The 20,000-nt window shown below is 48.6% G+C and overlaps 1 protein-coding gene across 1 annotated transcript in view; it reads left to right on the top strand.

The window, feature by feature from the left end:
• Window positions 1-19,930, top strand: part of LOC311341642 (cytoplasmic dynein 2 heavy chain 1-like) — a gene marked incomplete at both ends in the record, with an annotated part of 25,207 nt that extends 5,277 nt beyond the window's left edge. The window contains 14 exons of the mRNA XM_084466446.1: window positions 173-290; window positions 762-874; window positions 1,011-1,124; window positions 1,440-1,590; window positions 6,010-6,215; window positions 8,859-9,041; window positions 10,164-10,346; window positions 12,116-12,339; window positions 12,712-12,827; window positions 15,197-15,396; window positions 15,726-15,857; window positions 18,312-18,444; window positions 18,952-19,159; window positions 19,771-19,930. Of these exons, the coding sequence (XP_084322572.1) occupies window positions 173-290; window positions 762-874; window positions 1,011-1,124; window positions 1,440-1,590; window positions 6,010-6,215; window positions 8,859-9,041; window positions 10,164-10,346; window positions 12,116-12,339; window positions 12,712-12,827; window positions 15,197-15,396; window positions 15,726-15,857; window positions 18,312-18,444; window positions 18,952-19,159; window positions 19,771-19,930 (2,241 nt within the window). The remainder of the gene's footprint in view (window positions 1-172; window positions 291-761; window positions 875-1,010; window positions 1,125-1,439; window positions 1,591-6,009; window positions 6,216-8,858; window positions 9,042-10,163; window positions 10,347-12,115; window positions 12,340-12,711; window positions 12,828-15,196; window positions 15,397-15,725; window positions 15,858-18,311; window positions 18,445-18,951; window positions 19,160-19,770) is intronic.
• Window positions 19,931-20,000: the final 70 nt, after the last annotated feature.

Here is a 20,000-nt window from a genome sequence, read left to right as displayed (position 1 = left end):
GCTTCCATTAATGTTTGGATCATTTGTACCTCCCCACTTGTTTACTATCCAAATAAAAGTATTAAACTGTGTGTGTGTGTGTGTGTGTGTGTGTGTGTGTGTGTGTGTGTGTGTGTGTGTGTGTGTGTGTGTGTGTGTGTGTGTGTGTGTGTGTGTGTGTGTGTGTGTGCAGGAAAAGCGTTCTGCCTTCCCCAGGTTCTACTTCATAGGGGACGATGACCTCCTGGAGGTCCTGGGCCAGGCCACTAACCCCACCGTCATCCAGTCCCACCTCAAGAAGCTCTTTGCTGGTGAGCCCCCCCCCCCCCTGTGTGTGTGTCGTACTCCGTGGTTCTCTCCTCCTCTCCTCTGGATCAAGCCCTGCTAGGGGTCCCGTTTTCACTCTGCTATGTTCTAATCAAGACCAGATACTTTGTCGAGCGAAGTCAATGATCTCCTCACCATCCTGACTTGTCTTTAGTTTGTCTTCTGGGCGGAAAACATCCCAAGGAGCGATTTAGTAAACGTTACAGCCCCTTTGATTTGATTATAAACTGAGAGTCCATTCGTGGCCATCCAATAAGAACTGGATTTTATTGTGATTAGAATGTGAGGACCTCCTTCTCTTCTCATTCCTCTTGGTGTGTGTGTGTGTGTGTGTGTGTGTGTGTGTGTGTGTGTGTGTGTGTGTGTGTGTGTGTGTGTGTGTGTGTGTGTGTGTGTGTGTGTGTGTGTTTTAATGTTCACGGGGATGCTGTTGCACGTGCCTATTCTCCCGGCAGGCATCCACAGCGTGCAGTTTGACGAGCTGTGCCAGCACATTGTGGCCATGTGTTCCTTGGAGGGAGAGGTGGTCCCCTTGAGAAATCTGGTGCGCATCTCCAACAATGTGGAGGTAATCTTAACAAGACCATGTGCTGTGTGTGGTGTAGTGGCATGGATTGTTTTGGAAATCAAGCATCCTTTTGTTTCTGTTAGTGCATGCAGTAGGTACTGGGTGTGTTTTTATTTGTGTGTGTGTGTGTGTTAAGGTTTGGCTGAGTGAGCTGTCTGCGGAGATGAAGCAGACCCTGAAGCAGATGCTCGTGGAGTGTGTCGCAGCAGGGAGGAAGGGGGACGTGAACCCTGCGCGCTACCCCTCACAGGTAGGCCTTCGTCACACGCAGGGACCCACACGTCTTCAGAGACCCCCCTGCATCAGAACCAGTCTGGTTAGGATCACACGAGAGCCAAACGGCTCCATGTCATGTAAGCGTCCCTTGAGCAAGATGCCTAACCCTAACGTGATCATTAAGGCCATACATCTAAACGTAACGCTTTGGATAAAAACAAAACGACTCAACAGTACTAAATAGTACGAGTGAAGTCCAAGCATGCATAATCCATCTGTTCCCGTCCCCTCTACCTGATCACCACGGACGTCTGACACACTGACTGCTCAACGGGTGTGCTGTGTGCAGATCCTGGGCCTTGCCGAGCAGATCCAGTTCACCGAGGACGTGGAGCAGGCGCTGAGGGAGCAGAGCCTGCAGAGGCTGGAGCTGGAGCTCTCTGCCAAGCTGGAGCACTACACCACGGTGGACACCAGCGCCCACGACCCCAGCGCCACCGGTACTGCTGTTGTGCTCGTGTGTCGTGTTCAAGTCAAGTTTACTTTTAGAGCCCTTTAAAACAACAGCAGTTGACCCAAAGTGCAGTACAAATCAACTATCTAGTTACAAACACACAATTAACTTAGAAACAATTTAAAGCACAGAAAAAAGGACACAGACAATAATTCAATTTATATGGAGTTAAATGCAAGAGAAAATAAAACAAGTTTTTTAGGAGGGATTGTAAAATGGGCACTGAAGGGGCTAGCCTCACATGAGGAGGGAGTTCGTCCCACAGTCTGCGGCCAACGACTGAAAAGCCCGATCAGCCCTGCTCTTAAGTGGTGACGGGGGGGTGGTGAGCAGTAATTGGTCCTTGGACCTCAGTGACCTCGGGGGAGCGTATTTTGTAGAGGAGATGTAGGAGATGTAATGTGGAGCCAGAGCCTTTCAGAGATTTAAAAACAATTAACGGAATTTTAAAATCAATCCTGAAACGAAACAGGGAGCCCGTGGAAACGATCGTGTGTGCATAGGGGTGGGAATTGATACGTTTTTATCAATATCGATGCCACTGTCGATTCTGCCTATCGATCCAATTCCTTATCGATTCTTTTACCGATCCCTGAGTAGTTCATTGAGTGGCGTTCTACACTGTCTTCTGCACCGAAAGCAACCATTACATTTTTATATTTTACATACTGAACAACGTATTTGTTGCAGCCCTCCACCGATGCAGCGTGTTGCTGTCAGCGGGGATGACTCAGGGTCGCGGTTTAGTGCTCAGGCTGGCTGCTCTGTGCGTATATGTTATTCGCTTGGTTAGAGCGTTTGACTCGTACGCAGGCTTTTGAACACATGGCACTCGACGAGAGAACCGGAAAACGTCGCGCAGGGAATCGTTAAGAAGAATCGATAACGTCGGAGGCGTACAATTCCGATGGAATTGGTTAGTTGGACCCGGTTCTGAGTAGGAACCGGTTCTCGATTCACGCCCCTATGTGTGCAGGAGGGGTTGTGCCCCTCAGCTTTCTCTGTGACTCACTCTAAGCGCTGCGTAACAGGTTCTCTTTTCTGTCTGGTGCACTTCCTCAGATGTCATGGCAACACACACAGTAAACATCAGTAAACAACAGTAAACACGTCAGTCAATTTGAGGTCTCAGAGAAAAGTGCTTTTGGAATATTTTCTCACAAATGTATGTCTTATATATATATTATAAGAATATAGATATTCTTCTAGCATAAACGCAAGTCAATACACTACAGCTCCTTGAATCTGCCGCTACGAGTCTCAAATGTTGTTATTTGCTCACAAATGACAAGCTCCACGTACTTTTGCACCACGCACTTTTGCACCACATCTCTATGGGACCACATCTCTCTTTCATCTCTGAAATGTGGAGCAAAAGTGGCGTGTGCACCAGTTGAGCCATGGGTGGGTCCTGTTCAGAGATGAAATACCCTTTTGCCCAAACAAAGGAGCTTGTTTGGGCACGTGTGTCACTTGGGCCCAAACGCGAAATAAACAAACAGAGACCTCCAGCCAGCACCTGATGTTTAAAGAGACCGTTTCAGGGGTTCAGCCCACACTTTGTGTTCCCTTTTTAGTACGTCATGAGTGTTATGTAATAACGTACATCAGTAATGGTGTGTATGAAATGCGCTACACACAGCAGCTACGAGTTTCTCCAAGTTGGAAATCCCCAAGTGCTGCATGTGCGATGACGTCCTTTGTCAGCACAAACTGAAGACTACGACCACATTCAACCACATTCTCACAGGTCTTAGTCTTTAGCTCCAATAATACCTTCATATTTTAACCGTGTATACAGAGCAAATAGTGATTGTTTTGGTGGCATTCTAGAACCACAACACAATTAAAAAGTATTTGAATGGATCCAAATAGGTAAACACATATATAGGTAAAAACCCACATGTACAAATGCATTGAGCCAATTGGCAGAATAAGATCAATATGTGGTATAAGAAAATCTGATTAAACTAAAAACACAGTGATAAAGATTATATTTTGCTTCATTAATTAATCCAAACAGTAAAGTACACTTTCATATTGAACCGTTCAGTTGTTATGGTGTTGATGTTATCGGGGACACTAAAATAGTCTTCAGAGTTAAGCAGTTTTCTTCTAATTAGAATCCCGCTCCTACTCATTTCCCGCGTGCCTTCAGCACTGCACGCCGTCGTTCCCCTGTCCTCCCCAGCCAGCTTCCTCCTCCTCCTCTGTTGTTTAGCGCAAAGCTCTGGGCCCCCGTTTCCACCAAAGCATCGTCAGCCCAAGTGGTTCGTCGTTAAGTTCATCGTACGAGCATCGTACAGTTTTCACACCGTTTCCCCGAAAGCATCGTTCGCGTGTAACGAACGTCGTGAAAACACGTCGTAGCTAAGGAGGGCTCCAACGGGGGCACTCGTAGCGCGCTCAGAGCGTCGTTACCTTAGCCTCGGTGGCGTCACCAGCTGGACGTTCAGTGGTGTGTGATGTGTTTTGTTAAAACCCGTCCAACACCACTTCATACAGGCTTCACAAGTGCTCTGCATTCCAATAGCATGCCTTTGACCCACAATGGGTAATATCTAAAACATTTTAATGCTACATTTTTTAAACTTGGATTGTGGATTGAAGTGGGTATTTGTTAACTGGTTATTATGTAACCAACTACAGCTAGGGTTTGGTTTTCCTTTAAACAAAGCTCAAAGTGGGAAGCAAGTAGATTCAGTTGCTTTGACAAAGAATAGTGATGACAGCCTACTGGCGACCAAATTATTTTAGACTTATATAATTAAATACAAAGATAATGAGTAAGATCACAACTAACTAACAACTTAAAGTCAATCCACTCCACACTTCCTGTCTGAGGTTAGGGACACTTCCTGTGTGTGTCTGTGTCTGTTTTTTTTCTTCTTCTTTTTAACCTTTATTTCACCAGGAAAGTCCCATTGAGATAAAAAAAAACCCAGTTTTTTCCCAGTTCTGTGCGGGCAAATGGAACAGACGGCAACAACTGATCATTTGAACGCAAACCATAAAAATCAACACTTCTCTGTGTGATTAGATTACAGATGTAGGAGGGTAATAGTCCAAGCATGGCCTTGTATATAAAAGTGCACCAGTGTCCCAGCCTCCTGGTGGACAAAGAAGGCCATCCCACTCGAGAATACAGTTCACAATGATGGGTCAGGGCTCCACAGTTAGTAATAAACCTCAGAGATGCATGATAAACAGCGTCACTCTTACATAGATACTTAGCTGAGGCCTTCATATACACCAGGTCCCCATAATCTAAAATGGATAAAAAAGTTGCAGTGACAAGCCACTTTTTTTTACCTCAAAAGAGAAACAAAACTTATTTCAGAAGAAGAAACCCAATTTAAGTTTCAGTTTCTTCACAAGATTGCCAATATGGGGCTTGAAGGCGAGGGAGTCATCAAGCAAGACACCGAGGTATTTGTACATATGAACCACCTCTATGACGTTTCCCTCAAGAGTGGACACTGTGGGGACAATTTGAGGTCATTTCTCAGTGTTTGAAAACAACATTAGTTTAGTCTTGTCAGCATTGAGGACTAGTTCTAGCTGTAGGAGTGTATGCTGGACCACATCAAAAGCTCTCTGCAGAGATTCAACATCTTTAGCATGAGTTGATCCAAAACAGCAAATAACTGTCATCGGCATAAAAATGCATGTTAGCATCAAACAAATTTTTTCCCAACTCATTAATGTACATGAATGAACAGGAGGGGTCCTAATACCGAACCTTGTGGCACACCCTTGTGGACATTCACAAATTCAGAACACAGACCATCATATTTAATACACTGAGTCCTGTCACTCAAATAATTTGTGAACCAGGAAACTACGTGATCTGACAAACCCAAACAAAGAAGCCTATGTTTTAGAACAGCATGGTCCACAGTGTCCAAAGCTTTCGACAGATCAATAAAAAGTGACGCGCAGTACTGCTTTTTATCGAGAGCGACAAGTATATTGAATGTCAGAAAAGGCAAAGCAAGTTTACTAATTGAACACCCTTCAAACACTAGGCCATTCAAAGTGCTTTACAAAGGAATAAATCACCTGTAAAAACTTTAAGGGGACAATCATTAAAAGCTAAACACAATCATTAAAAGCTATACACGTGTGTGTGTGTGTGTGCGTGTGTGTGTCTGCGTGCGTGCGTGCGTGCGTGCGTGCGTGCGTGCGTGCGTGCGTGTGCGCGTGTGCGCGTGTGCGTGTGTGCGTGCGTGCGTGCGTGCGTGCGTGCGTGCGTGCGTGCGTGCGTGTGCGTGTGCGTGCGTGCGTGCGTGCGTGCGTGCGTGCGTGCGTGCGTGCGTGCGTGCGTGCGTGCGTGTGTGCGTGTGCGTGTGCGTGTGTGCGTGCGTGCGTGCGTGCGTGTGCGTGTGCGTGCGTGTCAATGCAGAGACAGGCGTCCTCCAACTGAAGCTCAAGGCCTTGATCCTGGACATCATCCACAACATCAGCGTGGTGAAGCAGCTGAACCAGGCCGGCGTGTGCAGCCCGGACGATTGGGCCTGGAGGAAGCAGCTTCGCTTCTCCCTGGGATCCGACCAGTGCTGCCGCATTCACATGGTCCACGCCCACTTCCAGTACACCTATGAGTACCAGGTGAGTGAGCAGTCCATTCCTAGAACACCAGCCACGTTCTTATAACGACAGTTAAACACATGAACGCTCCAGTAATTGTATAATCATCGTCCCGTCTCTTGGGGAAAATGCCTTCACGAACCAGACAGAACAGAACAGAACCTTTATAGTCGGGGTTGACTTTGGCGGTAAACATTACACGACTAGTTTCGGCGACCGGTCTTGCTTTGCCGTCCGGTCGGTGGTCCACGCTAGGAGACCGGGACCATGAAGAGGTCCGCACATGAAGACTCTACTGTCCGACCGTTCGCTCCTTCTCTGAGAACTAGCCACATCTTGGCTGCCAGCGTCATCGCTGAATTCAGTCTCCGTCCCCCCCCCCCCACACCACGCCAAGTCAGACCCGATACTCAATCACTCAATATCCTTTATGTAACCAGGTAAAAATTCATTGAGATTAAAATCTTTTTTCCAAGAATGACAATCAACATGTCATGTACAATTCTCATAAACCACATTCAGCATCAATTAATATACAATGCAAGATTAGGGACAAGACTATGTATGAAATGTAAAATGAGTACAGTTAAAAATAAAATTAATAAACTGCGACAGATAAAATTAATAAACCTGGCCATCATCAAAAAAAAAAAACTTTACAAACGATTGCATTGACCAAGAGAACTGTGTTCTCTGTCCTTCAACATTACTTAGAATCCTCCTAAGGGAAGCAGCTCTAGAAGCTTCTGTACAGTGTTCCAGGCACAAGGCGCTCACTGCTTTGAATAAACCTTTGCCTCCCCGACTCTAAGGGGGTCGGGGAGATTGAGACCCCCCCCCACACTCTATGTGACAATCAGAGCCGACGTTATCCCTGATCGCTGACCACCCGCCACCACCTCTCCCCCATTACCCCCCTCTTTCTGACCGAGTCAGCACAGTCACCATCGGGGGTCTCTTAGTCGGAAGGGAGTCTCACCAGGATTTGATTTTGATTTGATTTTGTTTTCAGCCACTAGAAGGCAGCGGTGAGTCAGGATTCAAACATGAAATCCATGAACACAACAGGAAACACACAACAGGAAACACACAACAGGAAACACACATGCATTTCAGTGTGAGATTTTCCCAACAAGAATGAATAAAAGCTGCAATAGAGCTGACCATCAGGACACTGTCATGCTAGACTTAATGTACAGCGTAGCCACATGGACAGCGCGTTGGAAACCTTGGTTGCCTAATGGACGCACTTCTTGGTCTTTTGCTCTCTTCTCCATTTACATTTAGAAGACTCTTTTATCCAAAGGCGAGGCCGAGAACAATCAAAGAATACAAGAAAAAATGGAGTATAAGTGCTGCATAGTTTAAATAAATTCAACAAATAAGAGTGCAGTCTCTCTCTCTCTCTCTCTCTCTCTCTCTCTCTCTCTCTCTCTCTCTCTCTCTCTCTCTCTCTCTCTCTCTCTCTCTCTCTCTCTCTCTCTCTCTCTCTCTCTCTCAGCAGAGCTAGGCTGCTTAAACGGCCTTGACTTGAGCCGCTTTAAACAGGAGAAGCTACCTGCAGATGTAGCTACAATTGTTGCCACTAATGAGAACAGTTTGTTAAGCTGAGGCATTGCACTGTCCAACTCCATGTCTTTAGGGAACACCAAGAAATCACACAACGTTCCCCTGTCACCCTGCAAGTCCTGACTGTCCTGATCTGAATACAGGACTTGAAGTTCAGACCTCAGGCTCGCTGAATCAAAGTGATGGCCAACTAACAAAACGATATTCAACTCGAACAAGGAAATGTGGGAATTCTGTTAAACTCAAACAAGGAATTGTGTGAATAAGTGTATGAAATGTACAATGAAAATTGTCTAGCAATTTCGCCAAGCAAATATCAAGAAATAGGTTGCAGTTTTTCTTTCAACTCGTTTGCAAAATCTGCGATGGGACGGAGGACTGAAGAGAGCTCCGGTGACGTTTTATAGTTCAAAATCGGTGTCAATCAAACGGCAACTCAGTCTTTCGCAGACCCTCCAATCATCACGCAGAAGCCCAGCGTCCAGGCCAGCCCACTCCTCCATTCACCCCCAGAGACGCTGAGCGTCCGTGGGAGGGACATAATCACAGCATTATCCAATGACCGTCGACTTTCGACGCACTAAAAAAAGCTGTTCTATGCAGCCCCATTGAAGTGGATGGACGCTGAGCTTCAGTGTATGAGAAGGAAATCGAGTCAGTCGACCTGCGATAAACAGCTGATTCTGAACAAACTCGTCTTCGAGATGGACGTGTTCTAACGCATTTTTAGTCAATGAAACGTTAACACAACAGTATATATCTGACCATTTAATTTTTGAAAGCCGAGCTTCCGTTGCAGTCTTAAAGAAATGGCCACTGATCCATACCCTACATACATTTTGGTAAACAGTCGATGTTTGATGACGACATGAAGAGACAATCGTCAACAGTGGCGGTTTTAGCTACGGGCGATACGGGCAGACCACGATCGCCCCCCCCCCGTCAACAACTCCGTCAGACCGCGACTGCGTGCGCGCCCCCCCCTCAACAACTTTCCGGGGGGGGGGGTGCACGGAGGGGGTCCCGCCCGGGGCGCAATTCAATGTAGAACCGCTACTGACCGTCAACCTTCTTCCTGTGTCTCTGCGTCCCAAGGGCAACGCGGCCAAGCTGGTGCACACCCCACTGACCGACAAGTGCTACCTGACGCTGACCCAGGCCATGGAGATGGGACTGGGGGGTAACCCGTACGGGCCGGCCGGCACCGGGAAGACGGAGTCGGTCAAAGCCCTGGGGGGGCTGTTCGGACGGCAGGTGCTGGTGTTCAACTGCGATGAGGTATTTGGTGATGTAAACCGGCAGGGGGGTGGTGCCTGTTGGGGATTTCGCATTTTGATTAGGGAAGTGGGATCCCACTTAGGGAAGTGGGATCCCACTTAGGGAAGTGGGATCTGAATGGGGATGTGGCTCGATGCATGTGACGGGGTAATACCTTTTTTTTTTTGGTCGGCCACTAGAACAGCAGTGAGTCAGTCGTGTTTGACACAGGTAATCCTTGAACTCGTCATCGTCATCATGATTGAAGTCATTTCAACAGGATTCATTGTGAATGAAAACAAAGTCAACGCATCAAGGTTTAAGAGGCAATTTATACTGTGCTCTTCGAGTTTTAATTGCACCAGTTTTTACACATGTTAAAGAAGTATTGCTATCATTTTGAACAGTGCTAGTTTGAACAATTACATCAGGGTCTCTGAGCTCTGGGGAACCTTTTGTTTGAACCTATTTCTAGTGTGGAGATCTGTAAAGCCTTAAAAGCTATTGATCTAAAAAAGTTGTCTGGACCCGACAATCAGGATCCTTATCTTTTAGGGCTTGCAGCTCGTATTCCTTATCCCTTATCCCTCATCCCTTTGCTCCCATTTTAAATCAGTGCCTGCAAACAAATTCCATCCCCAAACTCTGAGAAGCAGCCCGTGTTCATGCTCCGTTCTCCCTAATTGGTCCGAGTCAGTTTGGACATGCTCTATTCTATCATTTTATACTCAAGTAATAACTTGTCGCGGTGGGTCTAACCCTAACCCACGAAGAAGAGCTTAAAGTCTCGAGGGACGTCCTAGTGAAACAAGCGTTGGACCGGTAACCGGAGGGTGGCCGGTTCGAATCCCGACCGGTAGGCAAAAATATGGATGGGGGGAGTGGTTGTGCAACACTCTCCTACGTCCTCATCCACGGATGAGGTGCCCTTGAGCAAGGCACCTGAAACCCCCACCTGCTCCCCGGGCGCTGCACTGCGGCTGCCCACTGCTCTGGGTGTTCACCGGCTCCCGGATGGGTCAAAAGCAGAGAAAGAATTTCCCCCAAAAAGGGATAAATAAAGGATAACTTAACTTAACTTAACTTACATTAAAAATAGATGACGGTGCCGTCTGTCCGTCCGTCCGTCCGTCCGTCCACCAGGGCATCGACGTGAAGTCCATGGGGCGCATCTTCGTGGGCCTGGTGAAGTGCGGAGCGTGGGGCTGCTTCGACGAGTTCAACCGGCTGGACGAGGCCGTGCTGTCGGCCGTGTCCATGCAGATCCACGCCATCCAGGACTGCCTCAAGCACCAGAAGAGCAGCTGCGAGCTGCTGGGCCAGCAGGTGGGTCTGGGGGGTACGCTCGGCACGCTCACACGGCTCTGTGGACGCCCCCACGTGCTTCAAGGGCTCGCGTCACGTGATTAGCTGTAGCAAAACCGTAGCAAACTGTTGCTCGTCTGTATTTCATATCTGTGTGGACATTAGGGCTGGGCGATTAATCGAATTTTGATCGCGATTCCGATTTCAGAGTGAAACGATCACCAAACTAATACAATCGAGTTGAAACGATTTAGAAAAAAAAAATATATATATATGTATATATATATATATATTTTTTTTTAGCAATATAAATTGCAGAACAGCTGGATTCATATCTGGACTTTATTTTCTATTTGACCATTTTGTGTATATTTTTAAGGGGAAATGTTGTTTTCAAACAACGTTTTTTAAACTCAAAAATAATCGTTTGAATAATCGAGATTTCAATATTGACCAAAATAATCGTGATTATGATTTTTTGCCATAATCGAGCAGCCCTAGTGGACATGCCCACTTGTGATGTCACTATGCTACAGGGAAGGGATGGTTTTCAAACGGCTTGTAGTTTGGCCAAAGAGTCAATAAGTTATTGTCATATTTTCATTGGTTTACCCGTGTTGAAAATGTGGCTTTAATTCATGACTTGTCACCAGCATTATCTTAACATGCACGATTGCTTGATTAGCGGTACATGAATTATCGTCTTTGTTGCTCTCCCGGGTAATCAGCTGTCTCCACGTCATACCCGGTTTGCTCCTTTAGCTCATGAACTGATCCAATACTCTGTGATTTACGTAACACAATAATTGTTGTCTAATTGCTATCGCTTGAAATTAGGCGGATACAAATTATGGTGCACGCACGCACACATGCACGCACACACAATTCACCTCAGCGGAGCAGTTGTGCTTCAGCCCTTTCTCTACCATAACTTAATATAATGAACCCATAAGCTTTATCAAAGCGACTCACAGTGAATCAGTTAAAGGTTATTACATGGGCTAGGCATCTTGCTCAAGGAGTTCTAACTCAGTCATAATCGGGTAACTAAACGAATAAGACCTCAACAGGACTTGTAAAATGCATGTAAACACCTTTATCCGATCTACTTCGCACAAAAATCGGCACATGAACTGTCAAGCTAAATCGGATAAGAACACCTCGATAAGTCGTTCATAGTCCGGTCTCTACCTGCATGTACACGGCATCGTTTCGGAGTTTGCGTTCTGCGCATGCTCGAGGTCTTTTCCCGGGGCCGTGAGCCGGGTCCATATCATTTCTCCGACGCTCCATTGTTCCGACCTCTCGGTCGTATGCGGACTCCTCCGCCGGCAGAGCCAGCTCCTCCGGCTGGACTCCGCATACGACCGAACGGTCGGAACAATGGAGCGTCGGAGAAATTATATGGACCCCAAGTGAACTGACAGCTGTCTACTGAAAAAACATCTTTCTCGAATGCCGCCTGAGTTTGTTGTTGCTGGTGACGTAAAGAGGTCAGCCGGTGGCTCTATCACCACTAGTTGAAACGGGCACAGCGCCACCTATCGTACCGGGGCATGACACGCTTCGGCCAATGAGTCGCTTTACTCACCGCCATGTATACGCGGACGATTGCAGTTGTCCAATTGAGGAGCACAGTCGAACTATGGCTTTAATGGGATTAAGTTGTGCATGTAAACGTACTGCCTGGGCTATGGGCACGGATCCAAGGCATGAACACCCTGACCAGCGGACACCACCCGTCTCCACCCGCGAGTGTTCCTCTTGACTCTCCTGTGTGTGTGCCTCAGGTGGAGCTGGACCCTAACTCGGGGGTCTTCATCACCCTGAACCCAGCGGGGAAGGGCTACGGCGGGAGGCAGAAGCTCCCAGACAACCTGAAGCAGCTGTTCCGGCCCGTGGCCATGACCCGCCCCGACAACGAGCTCATCGCCGAGGTCATCCTGTACTCGGAGGGCTTCCGGGATGGCGCCATGCTGGGCCGCAAGCTGGTCGCCATCTTCAACCTCGCTAGGTAGACGACACGCTGGGGACAGGAATGGGTGCAATTTTTTCGCCTTTTTTTTTGCCTGTGAAGTGAACACACAGTTGTTTGCAAACATTTAATGTCCGGCACACCTTCTCTACGAACCTTTTCAACAGCAGCCCCCTAACCGCACCACTATAACGGCCTGATGCGTTGCTGTGTGTGTGTGTGTGTGTGTGTGTGTGCGTGTGCGGGTGTGGGTGTGTGTGTGTGGTTGTGGGTGTGGGTGTGTGTGCGGTTGTGTGTGTGTGTGTGTGTGTGTGTGTGTGTGTGGTTGTGTGTGTGGTTGTGTGTGTGTGTGTGTGTGTGCATGTGGTTGTGTGTGCGTGTGGTTGTGTGTGCGTGTGCCTCTCTCTGCAGGGAGCTGTTGACTCCGCAGCAGCACTACGACTGGGGTTTACGAGCCTTGAAGACGGTGCTCAAGGGCTGCGGCAGCCTGCTGCAGCAGCAGAGGAAGAGCCAGGACAAGGACCAGAGTAAGAAGCACGATGCGTCAGTGTCTGTTTCTGGTAGTGGACGTGTACGATGCTGAAGATGGTGTGCAGAGACGTTTTAAGCGATGGTTAAATGGAAGGTAAACCCTCATTTTAGAATGGGAACTTCCACCTACGAGATTCAATCAATGCATTCCTAGCACGGTTCCCCGTTAAGCAAGTTTATACGTTTCATTAAAAGAAACTCGAGAAATGTTCATCAAAGCCTTTGGGAGACCCAATCCGAAACATTTTGGGATTATACTTTACCATTTAAAGGTTTTTAATCAGCTTCATATTTATATCTTTTCCATTGAAGTGCTAAGACTTGGTTTTTGGATGACATCACTATGGTTTATGTTTCTATTTATATTCAGCTTCTGTCTTTTTGAAAATCTGGTCTGGGACTCAAATTGCACCACATAGAACTTGGAATGGTTCCCCGAGTGATCGATACCGCCGTGCCTCCTCCGTAAAGCCTCTGGAACGGCCTCAGGTGGACCATAGACCACAGACCCAATAACTTTGGTTTCTGCCCCCAAACGTTCTCAGGCCTGAGGAGCTGAATACGACGTCACACGATGAATCAGAGATGCACCGATTGCGATACCGTGCTGATGCACTCGTACTCTTCCCCGATACGACCACCTGATGACACTTTACACGACGTGACGTAACATTGACGTTAAAGAGCCAGTGAACCCAAAACCCTTTCATTTTTTTCTTTTAACGGGGTCATTTGTCTCATATGATCGTCAACATAGTAATGAATGCTTTTTATCACTGGTGCTACCAAGTGGCACCAGGAGCGTGCTTTGAGTGGTGCCTGGGCAGGGGCTGACTGCGGTGTCCGTGAGAGAGTTGATCCTTTTGGAAACTTCTAGTACAACGGGAAAGAAATTATTATTACTGGAACAAGAAACACCACGTGCTCTTTTCTCTCTCTCTCTCTCTCTCTCTCTTTTCTCTCTTTTCTCTTTAATCTAGACACACATTTTGCATTCCTATTGCTTCCACACTCACACCAGCTGGCTGTCTGGCTGGCTGGCTGGCTGGCTGGCTGTCTCTCGGTCTGGCTCTCTGTCGGTCTGGCTCTCTCTCGGTCTGGCTCTCTCTCGGTCTGGCTCTCTGTCTGGCTCTCTGACTCTCTCTCTCTATTGTGTGTGCGTGTGCGTGTGTGCGTGCGCAGTCCGACAAATTCATTGTCTCAGAGCTTAAAATAAATTATGGAATTGTGCCTCTGGCCCTTTGTGGCATCTTTGGAGAGGTATTGAACAGAGTATTGAACGCCTCTTAAATCATGACAAGCTTTTGGTAATTAGCACATTTATAACAGCAGTCATCACCCGGAGCCTGGCCGTAACGATCGCACAAGTTAACTTTCGCCGCATAGCTCCTGGGAAATAGGCCTCTTGTATTACACAGCCTTCCTTTTAGTTGACTTCGTCGGTGTACATACAGTTGCTATATATATATTATTCATGTTGATGTCTTCTTAGGTTCCCCCTTTTTTAAAATCCCGCTCCCCAAGCGTTGTCCAATTCAATTGTGATATGATTGTGTTGCACCGCTCAAAGAGGTACAACAAACTGTACTGTGGGGATCCCGGCCGTGGGCGTCATGGTCCCGGTGCAGCAAAGGATTCTGGGAGGGTCGGCGGAGGCGACGACGGCACGTGGCAGTCATGATTGTGGGTCATGACGTGTGTGTGTTTGGTTATCTGTGTGTGTGTGTGTTAAATAAAGGCAGGGCTCAGAGTCGTTTTGTAGGTTACCTGTTCTTCCTATCATTCAACATATGTTGAAGATGTTGGGTGACTTCCTTTAAGAAAGGTTTGATTGCAACCCAGAAAGGGAGCTATATCGCTTGCTGTCCTTCTTGGACGTCCTACATTGTTGCTCTTTGTTCATTGTGCGCGTTCTTCTTTTTCCTTGGATTCATTAGCAGGCTACACTGTGTCGGGCCGCTATGAGGTCACGATGCTTACGTAGCTGCCGTGGCTATCGCTGTCCGGCTTAAACCCCGCCCACCATAAGGGTACTGGCGGCGGTGGAAACACGAGCCGAACTGAGCTGGGCCAAACCACACCCTCACTACTGGGCTGAGGGGTGCTGGTCTGAAGCGTACCCGCCAGTGGAAATGTGCCATAATTTGGGGTATTGGCTTGAATACAATCAACCGTAACCAGTTCAACATTACTGATGTTGATGTACGGAGACACACAGGGACTCTTTACCAAGCTTAAGAAAGTAACTCAAGGCACTTTCTGAAGCAGTGTCAAAGGTTTATCTGTTAGACGCTGCAAAATACATTCCTAATTCAACATGCTGTTCACTATACGGTATACAGTCTCTCTCTCTCTCCCTCTCCAGTCCAGGAGAGCGGTCTGGTGGTGCAGGCGCTGAGGCTCAACACCATGTCCAAGCTGACGTTTGCCGACAGCTTCCGCTTCGACGCTCTGGTCAGGGACGTCTTCCCCGGGGTGAGCTTCACGGACGTGGAGGACCGGGCCCTCACGCACGCGCTGGAGCAGGCCTACAGCGAGGCCCGCCTGGAGCTCATCCCCAGCCAGGTGCGTGTGTGTGCGTGTGCGTGCCTGCCTGCGTACGTACATATGTGCGTGCGTGTGTACGTACGTGCGTGCGTAGGTCCATGCGGGCCACGAACGTTGCCACCTTCCTCTTTCTACACGTCCGTGAGTATCACAGACAGGTTCACGAGGACATGATTATAGACCTCCAAATCTAGACGCCACCAACCAATAACCTGCCTTTTTTTTTATGTTGCAACAAATGCGCTTTTTTTTTATTATGCTGCAACAAATCCACCTCGTAATATGTGAAGGGTTACGAGGTAGAGCGGCGTATGGGCTGTGAGTGTTGGAGCCGTTTCCCCCTGCAGGTGAAGAAGGCCCTTGAGCTGCAGGAGCAGCTGAGGCAGCGGATGGGCGTGGTGGTGGTGGGCCCCAGCGGAGCCGGCAAGTCCACCCTCTGGAGGATGCTCAGGGCCGCGCTCGGCAAGATGGGAAAAGTGGTACGTGGGCACGGGCACCGGCTCCATGCTAGACACTGTTTGTGTTCAGCTGTCTGTGGTGGTGGTGGTGGTGTTGATGGATGGATGTAGAATACTGATTTATTGGGTTTTATATAGAGCTGTAGACATGATAATGATATGTTAATACTCAGATAATACCTGGAGGTTTAGATACATATTTAGTGTTACTAGTTTGTGACACTAGTGTTGCACCAACTGAGAAACAGCGAGACGCTTTAAGAAAAGTTTTTTTTCTCAAAAATAACTTGTAAGCTCTCTGGTGACTGACGCTTCAGACCAGCACCCCTCAGCCCAGTAGTGAGGGTACGCTTCAGACCAGCACCCCTCAGCCCAGTAGTGAGGGTACGGTTTGGCCCAGCTCAGTTACGGCGCGCGTTTCCACCGCCGCCAGGACCCTTATGGTGGGCGGGGTTTAAGACAGTACCCTTATGGTGGGCGGGGTTTAAGACAGTACCCTTATGGTGGGCGGGGTTTAAGACAGTACCCTTATGGTGGGCGGGGTTTAAGACAGTACCCTTATGGTGGGCGGGGTTTAAGACAGTACCCTTATGGTGGGCGGGGTTTAAGACAGTACCCTTATGGTGGGCGGGGTTTAAGCGACCCCATGCCGCTACCTTAGCAGACCGAACCGCCCCGCACCCTGCGGTGGAAATACGCCATAACCCCACTCTAACCCTAACCCCACTCTAACCCTAACCCCACTCTAACCCTAACCCCACTCTAACCCCACTCTAACCCTAACCCCACTCTAACCCCACTCTAACCCTAACCCCACTCTAACCCTAACCCCACTCTAACCCTAACCCCACTCTAACCCTAACCCCACTCTAACCCTAACCCCACTCTAACCCTAACCCCACTCTAACCCTAACCCCACTCTAACCCCACTCTAACCCTAACCCCACTCTAACCCTAACCCCACTCTAACCCTAACCCCACTCTAACCCCACTCTAACCCTAACCCCACTCTAACCCTAACCCCACTCTAACCCTAACCCCACTCTAACCCCACTCTAACCCTAACCCCACTCTAACCCTAACCCCACTCTAACCCCACTCTAACCCCACTCTAACCCTAACCCCACTCTGACCCTGACCCCACTCTGACCCTGACCCCACTCTAACCCCACTCTAACCCTAACCCCACTCTAACCCTAACCCCACTCTAACCCTAACCCCACTCTAACCCTAACCCCACTCTAACCCTGACCCCACTCTAACCCCACTCTAACCCTAACCCCACTCTAACCCTAACCCCACTCTAACCCCACTCTGACCCTGACCCCACTCTAACCCTGACCCCACTCTAACCCCACTCTAACCCTAACCCCACTCTAACCCCACTCTAACCCTAACCCCACTCTAACCCTAACCCCACTCTAACCCCACTCTAACCCCACTCTAACCCCACTCTAACCCCACTCTAACCCCACTCTAACCCTAACCCCACTCTAACCCTAACCCCACTCTAACCCTAACCCCACTCTAACCCTGACCCCACTCTAACCCTAACCCCACTCTAACCCCACTCTAACCCTAACCCCACTCTAACCCTAACCCCACTCTAACCCTAACCCCACTCTAACCCCACTCTAACCCTAACCCCACTCTAACCCTAACCCCACTCTAACCCTAACCCCACTCTAACCCTAACCCCACTCTAACCCTAACCCCACTCTAACCCTAACCCCACTCTAACCCCACTCTAACTCTAACCCCACTCTAACCCTAACCCCACTCTAACCCTAACCCCACTCTAACCCTAACCCCACTCTAACCCTAACCCCACTCTAACCCCACTCTAACCCTAACCCCACTCTAACCCTAACCCCACTCTAACCCCACTCTAACCCTGACCCCACTCTAACCCTAACCCCACTCTAACCCTGACCCCACTCTAACCCTAACCCCACTCTAACCCTAACCCCACTCTAACCCTGACCCCACTCTAACCCTAACCCCACTCTAACCCTAACCCCACTCTAACCCTAACCCCACTCTAACCCTAACCCCACTCTAACCCTAACCCCACTCTAACCCTAACCCCACTCTAACCCTAACCCCACTCTAACCCTAACCCCACTCTAACCCTAACCCCACTCTAACCCTAACCCCACTCTAACCCTAACCCCACTCTAACCCTGACCCCACTCTAACCCTAACCCCACTCTAACCCCACTCTAACCCTAACCCCACTCTAACCCTAACCCCACTCTAACCCTAACCCCACTCTAACCCTAACCCCACTCTAACCCTAACCCCACTCTAACCCTAACCCCACTCTAACCCCACTCTAACCCTAACCCCACTCTAACCCTAACCCCACTCTAACCCTAACCCCACTCTAACCCTAACCCCACTCTAACCCTAACCCCACTCTAACCCTGACCCCACTCTAACCCTGACCCCACTCTAACCCTGACCCCCGTGCAGGTGAAGCAGTACACCATGAACCCCAAGGCCATGGGCAGACAGCACCTCCTGGGCCACATAGACATGGACACCAGGGAGTGGGCCGACGGCGTGCTCACTCACAGCGCCCGCAAGGTGGTCCGGGAACCCCAGGGTAACCCCCCCCCCTCATGAAGTACCGTACCACGCCTGCTTCAACGTATGGAAGAAAAGTCTGAATGAATGTGTGGATGACTTCATTTGATCATTCCGTACATCTGTCCATGAGCTCATCTCTCTCTTCCTCCATGTATTCATTCATCCACTCATGCATCATGTTGTTATTCATGTTTTCATCTATGTCCATGCGTCCGTTCCTTCATGGGTCCGTCTTCTTGACTCTTGTTTATTTTATGTCTGTTAAATTTTTAATTATTTATCTTATGTCGTGTTGATCGCTGATTGTTTATTTATGTCTGTTAATTGTTGATTGGCTACTTATATTTTCTACTAATAGAAAATGTATTTTTTTTTATTGCTTGTTTGCACCGTGGGACCAAGAGAGAGGACTGCAGTTTAATCTGTGTTGTCACGCGTGTAACACGCGTGACAATAAAGTGACTTTGGCTCTTGACTTTGACTCTTGACTTTGACTCTTGACTTTGACTCTTGCGGTCCCCAGAGGTGAGCTCGTGGATCGTGTGTGATGGGGACATCGACCCCGAGTGGATCGAGAGCCTGAACTCGGTGCTGGACGACAACCGGCTGCTCACCATGCCCAGCGGGGAGCGCATCCAGTTCGGACCCAACGTCAACTTCCTGTTCGAGACCCACGACCTCAGCTGCGCCTCCCCGGCGACCATCTCACGCATGGGCATGATCTTCCTCAGGTCAGGAACACGTGTGTGTGTGTGTGTGTGTGTTTACACATGTATTTGTGTGTGTGTGTGTGTGTGTGTGTTTACAGATGTGTGTGTGTGTGCGTGTGTGTGTGTATGTTTACAGGTGTGTGTGTGTGTGTGTGTGTGTGGGAGACTGTAGGTGTTCAGAGATGTGTGTGTGTATGTGGGAGTATGTGTATGTTTACAGATGTAAGATGTGTGTGTGTGTGTGTGTGTATGTGTGTGTGTATGTTTACAGATGTGTGTGTATGTGTGTGTGTGTGTGTGGGAGACTGTTTACATATGTATGTGTGTGTGTGTGTGTGTGTGTGTGTCTGTTTACAGGTGTATGTGTGTGTGTGTGTCTGTTTACAGGTGTATGTGTGTGTGTGTGTGTCTGTTTACAGGTGTATGTGTGTGTGTGTGTCTGTTTACAGGTGTATGTGTGTGTGTGTGTGTGTGTCTGTTTACAGATGAATGTGTGTGAGCGAGTGGGGTGGGGGGGGTTGTTGATGCGTCAGCATGTGTATGTTCCTGTGTATGTGTTGAAGTGCATGTGTACACACGGCCCCCTCCCTCTGAACCCCCCCCCCCCCCCCCCCCCCACTGCCCCCCACTAGTGACGAGGACACGGACGTGGGGGCGCTGGTCAAGTCCTGGCTGAGCGGACAGCCCCAGGAGTGTCAGGCCAACCTGGAGAACTGGCTGGGCGACTACTTCCACCGCGCCCTGGACTGGGTGCTCAAACAGGTGAGCCCCGCTCCACTGACCGGAGGTTAAAGAGGAATGAAGACACGTTTGATGAGTGGAAAATCTAAATTTTGTAATTCTGATTCACTAAAATTATATT

Source organism: Micromesistius poutassou (genome assembly GCF_964030765.1).
Source record: "Micromesistius poutassou genome assembly, chromosome: 4".
NCBI lineage: Eukaryota > Metazoa > Chordata > Actinopteri > Gadiformes > Gadidae > Micromesistius > Micromesistius poutassou.
This window is presented reverse-complemented; position numbering and strand designations above follow the sequence as displayed.